This window comes from Quercus lobata, chromosome 5, assembly GCF_001633185.2.
Source record: "Quercus lobata isolate SW786 chromosome 5, ValleyOak3.0 Primary Assembly, whole genome shotgun sequence".
NCBI classification, from domain to species: domain Eukaryota; kingdom Viridiplantae; phylum Streptophyta; class Magnoliopsida; order Fagales; family Fagaceae; genus Quercus; species Quercus lobata.
In genome coordinates, this window is record NC_044908.1 from 3,892,895 (window position 1) to 3,903,433 (window position 10,539).

The 10,539-nt window shown below is 31.3% G+C and overlaps 1 protein-coding gene across 4 annotated transcripts; it reads right to left on the reverse strand.

Moving 5' to 3' along the window:
• Nucleotides 1-1,638: 1,638 nt before the first annotated feature.
• Nucleotides 1,639-7,452, reverse strand: LOC115988728 (probable nucleoside diphosphate kinase 5). 4 transcript variants are annotated; one of them, XM_031112342.1, is made up of 7 exons: nt 7,309-7,452; nt 6,920-7,009; nt 5,188-5,412; nt 4,313-4,420; nt 3,991-4,100; nt 2,307-2,341; nt 1,639-2,054 (listed from the first exon to the last, which is right to left on the reverse strand). In XM_031112342.1, exons 1-6 carry the CDS (start codon nt 7,359-7,361, stop codon nt 2,310-2,312), a joined length of 618 nt encoding a protein of 205 aa, XP_030968202.1. In that variant the 5' UTR covers nt 7,362-7,452; the 3' UTR covers nt 1,639-2,054; nt 2,307-2,309. The 4 variants fall into 4 exon arrangements, with proteins under 4 accessions (XP_030968202.1, XP_030968201.1, XP_030968203.1 ...); XM_031112341.1 differs by having other exon boundaries at nt 1,639-2,096; XM_031112343.1 differs by adding an exon at nt 7,115-7,167 and having other exon boundaries at nt 1,639-2,341; nt 7,309-7,394.
• Between the last annotated feature and the right edge of the window lie 3,087 nt (nt 7,453-10,539).

Below are 10,539 nucleotides of genomic sequence, written 5' to 3' on the forward strand. Positions count from 1 at the left end.
TATTTGTGAGAGGTTGACAATTAACCTAGTCAGACCGTACGGTCGGATCCGAATTTAAAAATCATGTTTTTTCAACAAAATTTTCATTAAAAATAGATTCTATATTACTATTCACACATTTAAAAATTATTTTAATACAATATTTTTAAATATCAATTTTAGCAAAATAAACAATATTTAAACGCACCCTTACCGATCAAAAAAATATTTAAAACAACAAAACAGAGCACCATACCATGCCTTACATGCTATACAAACATGAGACATCATAGGTCTCTAATTCTAACAAGGTTCTAGTCCCTATTTATTTACTTCAAGGAATCTGACAGTTAAAACTTAAAAAGTGATTTACCTATCAAAAAAAAAACTTAAAAAGTGATTTCCAGAAAGCAGGTGGTGCTTGCAACCTGTTAAGAGGTTTTTATTTTTTAATTTAATGGAAACTGAATTTGTACATATATATATATATATATATATATATGAACTCTCTCTCTCTCTCTCACGGCCCTTGAACCAAGGAACTTGCCTGAACACATCTTATTTGGACATCTCTCTTTCCCACAAGAATGACTTCAGTCATAGGATATCTTATAATACTATTGATGACCAAAAATAGTTCTTATCTGCAAGTGATTACCTTACTCTTAAGACAGTCGTTTAATGATGTAAGAATGGACCATCCATACAATAAACATCAAGTTCAAGGTGGAAAGACTGAGCTATAAAAAGATCCAAGGTGTTGAACATGCCAGAAAGAAGAGTATAATGTAGACTGATAAATGGAACAATCTACATAGTAAAGTGTACCAAACGAGATGATAATTGGGGTTCCAGCCTAAAAATGAAACTATGAACAGCCATTGAATAAACAGATTGAGATATTAACATCCATGCTAAAATGTTTTCTTCCCTCTTCCTCTTTAACATATTTAAGACTACAATATTTTACTACATTGATGCTTTTTGAAAGGTAGACACAATACTTCAACAAAATTTTATTTATCTCTATCACATAGGAGAAGTTGGAAAAATAAATAAATAAATAAATAAAAATGAGCTAGATGCATAATAGGAGAAATTGAAAAATTTGTCTATGTATGCTAGTGCCTCAGGTTTAGGAGGATTTATGAATTTATGGTTTAGAACCTTTAGAAAGAAAGGGTTAGGATTCAAGAATGACTAGGGTTTTAATAGGGAAGAGAAAAGAATTGATTTAGGATTGCAAACAAGTAAGAAGAAACAGAAACTGAATCTGCCCACAATCTGCCTCAACACTAAACCCTCAATGAATTGAACCAAAACCCACACATAAACACCCATAACTAAATAAAACTTATTAATAAAATAAAACCCAAGGCCCACAGCTGTGGCCCCATACCCAAGAATTATGGAATTTACTAAAATACCCTGGACTAGAGAAAAACTAAAAAAAATGCTAATAACCTAATTATCTATCATGAACATTTATTCTTGGACTTTGCCTTAATCTTAGGTTTCCAAGGAGATTATTGTTTCCTCTAACAACGTTATGGTTGCACCATCACCACATGCATGTGCAATCAGATAGATAAATATGATTGATTTTTCCTGGCTTCTAAGATCCTGCATTACTTAAGGCACAAAATAAACCTTTGTAAATTTCAATTGAACAAGTTCCAAAATGCAGATTCATTGACTTTGCATGTCCATGACCAATCTTACAAAAAATTCATCTTTACCTACCACATTTTCAGTTTATGTTCTAAATAATAAACTGTCAGCATCATATTCCCTGTAGAGAGCTAAGCATCACATCCTCTAATAGAAATAAGATCACTTTTTTCTCAAAATTCACCCTCCTTGATTCAGATTAACTATGGTGTGTAGATAAGTAATTAACAATCTCCTCTATACTTCATGTTGCTTTTCAGTGACTTCACCATAGCCACACTGGATAATAACTTACAAAAACTAACTCTTATGTAAAAGGGACCTCCTTCCAGAAAAAAGTAGTAGCAAATAAACAGTTCGGCAATCTCCATGGAATTGTGCTGACTGAATTTTCAACTGCTTCCCTAAATATAAGTAGAATCTTGCTGACAATGTTGCTTGAATCACTAAAATAATAGAAGTTTTGTATTATCTGACAGACAAACTGTGCCGGTGTTTATATATCACAAGAACCTATTTAATTGCACAGGACTTGAAAGATTTACGGGACAACTTTTAGCAACAAATGGCCTAACCAACATAAAGGAATTGCCAGAGAAGTTATCCAATTTGGAAAATTGTAAGAGTAGAAGTGTAAAGGCTAAAGAGACTTGTACCCGTTACAGTTCGTCGTGTTCAGTAACCACTCCTCCTGTCAAAAAAGAAATAAAGCAACCAAAATATATTTCAAGTGTTTCCTTTCAAGCAAGATGCAATTTAGAAGTATAAAGTATTAGATATTTATTCAAGTACAAAATGGTTCTTTTTTTCTTGTGCAAATCAAGTGCTATATGTCATGTTTCAGTTCATCTCATTTAACGAGTTGATCCCATTTTATCTTTCCAACGTAAATAAAAGAACACCAAAGCCACAAATTGATGTTCACACCAACACAGTGTACCTTCCTCCCTCTGCTGGTACAAGCAGATCATCATAATCCTTTTCATTTTTTAGATTGCAGATTAGACTTTGATTTGGATTCTTGCATCTATTTGGGTTGGAATGTTAGTTACAAAATTTTAAAATTTAAATTTGCTCTCCTTAATCTTCAACAAACGGAGCTTCAAAAGTAAGCAAAGAAATAAGCTACCAGAGGAAAAAGGAGAGTAACAGACTATTATCATGATTACAATTAATAATTTCAAATATTTGGGTTCATAGTTGGACAAAATATCAGTGTATATACTGCATATACAAGTTTGAAACACAAACTTGTCACAATCCGATCTCCCATGCTATATCACTTGAGATTTGGATTCTCACATCTATTTGGGTTGGAATGTTAGTTACAAAATTTTTTTAATTTTCAAATTTTAATTTGCTCTCCTTAATCTTCAACAAATTGAGATTCAGAAGTAGGCAAAGAAATGAGCTTTGAAACACAAACTTGTCACAATCCGATCTCCCATGCTATATCGCTTGAGATTTGGATTCTCACATCTATTTGGGTTGGAATGTTAGTTACAAAATTTTTTTAATTTTCAAATTTTAATTTGCTCTCCTTAATCTTCAACAAATTGAGATTCAGAAGTAGGCAAAGAAATGAGCTACTAGAGAAAAAAGGAGAGTAACATATTGTTATCATGATTACAATTCATAATTTCAAATATTTTGGTTTCACAGTTGGACAAAATATCAGCGTATATACTGCATACTCAAGTTTGAAACACAAACTTGTCACAATCTGATCTCCCATGCTATATCACTTTTTAAGGCTACTGATGTTACAGAAGCTACTATATAACAACAGATAATTGTCATTCCCCAACAAAGATTGAACAACAAAGAAGGAAAAAAAATTACAAAGAAGAACAAAGGTATCCTACAGCAACCCATACCCAAATGAAAAAAGCTCTCTCTCTCTCTCTCTCTCTCTCTTCCTGTGGAGATATTTATAACTACTTGTTGATGCATATTGCATAAATTTAGTGAACATGTATCAAGATAAATAAAGATCCCGTGGTATGGTGTTTAATTTTATCATTGTGGATGGGAAAGTGAAACTTTCCAAATTATACGATGGCAGATAGCAAATGAGCCAAACATCAAGAGGTAAAGTATAAATTTTAACCAGCAGAGTATCATTTTATCCTTTTTTTTAAAACAAAAAAAAATTCAGTAAGTTACACATGTAGCCAGTGGGTAATGAACCCAAGACCTCAACCTGAAGCTCCATCTTGCTCTTAAAAGGGGAGGATGTGTCATTTGAGCTAGAGCTCATTATACCCAAGAAAAGCATAAGCTTTAGCATAAAAGAACACATCTTTCCATAATGACTGAAAAAAGAGGATAGGAATTGACCTGCAGACACCTCTTTAAAGAAAAATGAGATCTCTCTTTCTGCTGATTGAGTAGAATCTGAACCATGAACACAATTCTTTTCTGAATCTAACCCACACAGTGCTCTTATGCTGAAAATAAAACCAGAACTAATAATTATGAAATCCTACAAAGAACTATTTGACAGATACAATCATGAGATTTTTACTAATTGAATTCAAGGATCTAACATTAAAAGACAAAGTGAAAAGGGAGAAGGGACCATATACTTATAAGACAAACGAAAGACAGACAGAAAAAGAGATACAAGCACAAAGAGGATTAAAATGAGAACATAAATCACCTGTGGGGATGACTAATCTTAGCCTTGCGAGCATCAGTTGGCCCAATTAGAGTGCGCCAATCAGTGACAGCATTTTCCTTCTCCAAAACCATAACCAACACTGGACCACTGGTAGCACCAGAGTCATACAGAGAGAGAAAACATTTCCAAAGTAATTACTATAGACTATTCAATACCATCATAGAAGCAACCTTAGTACCTTACTATGCAAAGTAATTTCATGATCGTTCAAATTCAATATGATGAGAACTACAACGAAAACCAGTTGACAAGGCCATCAATTTATGTAATTTATCGCTCGTTTGTAAAAATAGATAGCCAGAAATTCCAATACAAAGGGTATGGAAAAGTTTGGGCAGGGCTCATGAGTCACAACAGAGACTTCTACCAGATGACTTCTCCAAAAGAACTCAACACCTCCAACAACAAGGCTCTAATAAGCTCCAAAGAATCATAGTACAGAAATTAATGGTTTCATGCGTTGAGTAAATAAAGTCATCAGTCAACAAATTAGTCAAGGAAATACTTAAAGCATGACTATGCTTTTCATAATTTTAGCATCTCAACCATTTCCATGGGCATTAGATATATATCTTTATAGCATATATCAGCACAATAGTGGTTGCTTGGTAAATTATTTTATGAGCTAGGAAAGATGTGACTTTCTTCAATCCAGCAATTTATCAAAAGGATTCAGACAACTAATATGGGGCTTGCCAAAGAATAAATGCCAACACTAGAACAGCAGGCAATCCACTCAAGAACCAATTTTCATAACCTTAATTTCTCATATTATTATTATTATTATTATTATTATTATTATTTTAAAGTAATTAAAAATAGCATGTGACAAATCACAAAAACATAATGGATACCTCATCATGTATTTGACAAGGCTAGAAAAGAAGCTCCTCGTAGAGTGCTCAGCATAAAAGTTTGCAGCACTGTCCTCATCAAGTTGAACAACCTTCTCCTTGAAAATGATGAAACCAGATTCCAGAATGACATTCTTTATCCTATCAGTATAGTTCCCAAACAATCCATCTGGTTTTATCATAGCTAATGTTTTCTCATTCAGAATACTCCCATTGCTTGAAGACCTGTTTTCCCCAAGCATTAACATAGCAGGCCAATAAAATTTAAAAATTAAAAAAAAAAATTTTAACAAGACATTGACATAGAAGTCCCATGACAAAGTTTTCCTCCAAATGGAGACATCTCCTCTAAACTATTACATGGCATTTCAAAAAACTGTCAATGTGTATTTTAATCACATGACTCATTAAGGCATTTAAACAAACCAAATGACCAAGTCATGTGATTAAAAGCACACACAAATAGTCATTTGAATTACCATGTAGTAGGTTGAAAGAAATTCATGCAAACTAGTTTAGAGGAAATTTTGTTGAAGCCCCCACACCAAAAAAAAAAAATGTTGAAACGAGAAAAATACAAGTCATTCACAAATTTCTTGTCAAAAAAAGGTTCAGATGAAGTTAGAAACAGAATTAGCGGCATCATTAAAACTGGGAGATGACTCCTAAATCCTAGGACAACAACAACAACCAAGCCTTAGTCCCAATTTTTTTGGGGTCAGATGACTCCTAAACCCTAACAAATCAAATTTCAATATTTTGTTTCTTTAATCATCTCCTTTTTTAATAAAATTTTCCTTTTCAAGTAATGCATAGGCATGTAAGCTCACAAAAAGATTTGGACCTCTTAAAATAAAGTAAAATAAGACCCTAAATCCCATATAGAATCTCTTTCATACTTTTATTTCATTCTATGGATTTCCTTAACGAGTAAAGAAAACAGAAATGCACTTCAATTTCTGTATATTGATTGTAAACAACTAAATACTTTCATTCTCGTAACCTTTTTTGGACTCCCTAATATGATATATGACACTATCTGAGTGCTTATTCTAAAGCTCATGAGCTACAATTCTTTTAGCAACCAAACTGAATATAAAAAATTCAAACAGAGCATTTGTACACTTCAATGCTCTAAAATTTCCAGAAATTTTCTCAGAAACCAAACAAAGCAATTCAATACAACACTGTCTGAGTACCTATTCTTAAGCTTGTGAGCTAAAACTTTCTTAACAAAGCATTTTCAAATACAGCAAATTCAAAACCAGAGAATCCATGAACTATAATACTTTGAATTTCCAAATGTTACTTCTCTTTTCTTTTCCTGAATTTTCTCAGCAGCCAAACAAAGCAATTCAATACGACACTATCTGAGCGCTTATTCTAAAGCTCATGAGCTACAATTCTTTTAGCAACCAAACTGAGCATAAAAGTTCAAACAGAGTATAGGTACACTTCAATGCTCTAAAATTTCTCCAGAATTTTTCTCAGGAACCAAACAAAGCAATTTAATACAACACCATCTGAGTACCTATTCTTAAGCTTGTGAACTAAAATTTTCATAACAAAGCATTTTCAAGTAGAGCAAATTCAAAACCAGAGTAGATACACAATAACACTTTGAATTTCAAAACGTTACTTCTCTTTTCTTTTCCCGAATTTTCTCAGCAGCCAAACAAAGCAGTTACTGATTATCAAATTCAAATGTATATATGAAACCCTAACTTTTTACCAGCAAGGGAAAGGCACAGAGACCAGAAGGAAGAAGAATAGAAATTTTGCGAGGAACGGAACGATTCGAAGCGTCATTTGAAGATGAACACTGCAAAAAAATAATAATAATCACTTAAAAAATTCCAGAATTCAATTGAAACACAAAATAATGATAATAACAATTCGGAAAATGCAAAGAAGAAATGGAAAATACGCAATGGATCTTTTTTCTTTCGAGTTTCCTGGTTTCAAAGCTGTGTTTGGTTGCTAAGAAAATGGAGGAAAAGAAAAGAAATTATGAAATGGCTTTACTAAATCTAAGACAAATCAATTAGGCAGAGGTGTTTAGTTTGTAAAAGAAAATTAATAATATAATAAGCGTAGAGTTTTGTTGTGTGATTAAAGTACCTGTAATGGTGAGGAAGAATAACCACAAGGAAGAGAATGAAAGTTCTTGCCATTGAATGTGAGAGAGAGAGAGAGAGAGAGAAGTGGGCGGGAAAATGGAAAGAGGGAAATATTTTGGTGAGAGAGATTGGATTTATCAATTGCGTAAAGAGTAGCTACTTAATTCTACCGGGCTTATGTTTCTCTTGTTTAAACAAAAGTTTTTTGTGTTCAAAAAACATTACACATTTTTTAACATATTTTTTTATTCATATATATTTCCAAAAAAAATAACATTACTAAAAATTTCTTACCAAACGGGTTAAATTGCGGCAATTATCTTACATGTGATTTCTCAAAAATATATATATAGGTACATATTTATCTTATATGTGTGTCATACTGTGATTGGCTACTTATCACTATAGTATGGACTCACCACTTTTTATCCACCATTTACAATCTGCCAACTAGACAGTTATGGCACAAATTTTACTATTTTATGTGGTTTTAAAATTTTCTTGCGTATTGGTGTAGGAACGCCCCAGGCCATGGGCTCGAGGAAGGAAACGGATCAATCAAAATACTTTATAGTGTTCTAAGTAGGAGTTGGAATCTGAAGAAAGTAGAAGTCAGTGGACGATGGGGAAGCTTCTAGCATGGTGCAGCCTATTGCATCCGCATTAAATGGTGGACAACAACTTTATTCGCCACATTGATGAGGAAGTGACCTGAACAGTGTAAACTACAGCTAAGCAAATTCCTTCCACCATCTTCTTCAGATGTAAAAGGTAACAAGTGTCAAAAAATGAGGGAGGTTAGGTGAAAATGGATGATGAAGATGTGATGGAGGAAGAAGTATATAAGGAAAGGGGAGAGCACTGAAAAAGGGGATCGAAAAAAGAGAAAAGAAACAGAAGGAAGAACATTGAGAGAAGAGAGTAAACAATATTATTTTTTATACAAACTTAGTCTCCTCGGGAGAACTTGTGGAGAGCCTGATACTCATTTGTTTCTAAGTACAAACCTTACTTTTCCTTGTAACTGTCCTCGGGCAAACCCCTCTATTGTTGTTAGTTCCCTCCTCTTACAAATTTTATTGGTTGGGGCCAAGGTTGAAAGGTATAACCCATTATTCTAAGTGGGCTTGGGCTACAAATTTTATGGTCCTTACAACTTTAATAATAAAAAAGATTAAAAAGTTAAGTTTTAAAAAAATTGTACTCTTAATAAGTACTAGCCTCTGAGCACGAGCTCACGTACATGTTAGAGGCTTTTCTATTTTTCTGGAAGCTGTTAATAATTTGCATTCGTTATAATTAGGGATTACTACATTTTCTAATCACAAAAATACCTAAAGGTGTGATGAGTGTTATGCGTTTTGGATGAAATAAATTTTTCATCATACCCCTAGGTATTTTTGTGATTGGAAAATGTGGTAATCTCATATTATATGGATGCAAATTATTAATATTTACCAACAAAATTGAAGAGCCACAAAGGCTAGTTTATTTTATTTTTCTTAAAAAGTGATAACTTATTGAATTGTTAAGTTCTAAAAGACTATTAGATCACATACAATTCTTAGAGTGACTATATTTAAGAGTAATATGTATTAATCTATAAATATTTGTTAAGGATTCTATAATTATGTAGGCTAAATACTAATTACTATCTTAAATATTTATAATCCACTAAAAATATATATATATTTATAATCCACTTAATAAAATAAGATTTACAAAAGAAAAAAAAGTGAAAAAACAAAATTACCCAGTACTTGATTTCTTGAAAATAAAGTATCATACAAAAAAAAAAAAAAAAGATAACCTAAGGGAGGTAAAGAATTAAATTTCAAAACACATATAGGCAACTTAAATTTCAATCAAATCACAGGTGAGTAAATTGTAATTTACTCTATTTTAAATTTGAATTTATTAAAAAAAATATAAGTCTCAATCTCATTCCAAATTATATTAAATTTTAGCAATTTAATCTCAAATTTGTTTCACATATATTTATTAATGAATCCAAACTCAACTCTTTATTTATTTTATCTATAATATATATATATATATATATAACTTATCGAATTGTTAAGTTCTAAAATACTATCAAATCACATTCAAATCTTAGAGTGACTGTATTTAAGAATAATATGCATTAATCTGTAAATATTTGTTGAAGATTCTATAATTATGCAGGCTAAATACTAATTACTATCTTAAAATTTTTATAATCCAATTAATAATATAAAATTTACAAAAGAAAAAAAAAATTACCTAGTACTTGATTTTTTGAAAGCACTACAAAAAAAAGAAAAGATAAAGATAACTACAAGGTAAATTTTAGCAATTTAATCTCAAATTTGTTTCACATATATTTATTAATGAATCCAAACTCATTTCAAACTCAACTCTTTATTTATTTTATTTAAAAAAAAAAAAAAGATATAACTTATCGAATTGTTAAGTTCTAAAATACTATCAGATCACATTCAAATCTTAGAGTGACTGTATTTAAGAATAATATGTATTAATCTGTAAATATTTGTTGAAGATTCTATAATTATGTAGGCTAAATACTAATTACTATCTCAAAATTTTTATAATCCAATTAATAATATAAAATTTACAAAAGAAAAAAAAAATTACCTAGTACTTGATTTTTTGAAAGCACTATACAAAAAAAGAAAAAAAAAAAAAAAAAAGATAAAGATAACTACAAGTGGGTAAAGTGTCAAATTTCAAACCACAAGTAGGCAATTTAAACTTCGACCTAACCATAGGTGGGTAAATTGTAATTTACCGTATTTTAAATTTGAATTTATTAACAAAAATTATAAATCTAAATCTCGTTCCAAATTATATTAAACTTTAGCAATTTAGTCTCAAATTTGTGTCACATATATTTATTAATGAATCCAAACTCATTTCAAACTCAATTTTTTATTTATTTTATTTTCCTAAAAAGAGATAACTTATCGAATTGTTAAGTTCTAAAATACTATTAGATCACATTCAAATCTTAGAGTGACTATATTTAAGAGTAATATGTATTTGTAAGGACTCAATTTGTAACAACCCAAAATAATATTGGGTTCGCACGTAAAAAGGCTTAAACAATATCATTTGTAGAGCGTGGGTTTGAAAGGTTAGGACTTGGTCACCAGACGGTGGTTAGTCGTGGTGTTCATACAGAATTAAACCGTATTCGCTCGAGGAGTCTTTTTCCTTGAGGCGGTTTGGGAGG

Coding starts and splice junctions, on each gene's coding strand:
- LOC115988728 (XM_031112342.1), bottom strand. CDS start 7,361: ATGGCAAGAACTTTCATTCTCTTCCTTGTGGTTATTCTTCCTCACCAT. Junction 5,413..6,919: donor TCTGTGCCTTTCCCTTGCTG/GTAAAAAGTTAG, acceptor TGGGGAAAACAG/GTCTTCAAGCAATGGGAGTA. Junction 4,101..4,312: donor AAGATTAGTCATCCCCACAG/GTGATTTATGTT, acceptor TTTTATTTTCAG/CATAAGAGCACTGTGTGGGT.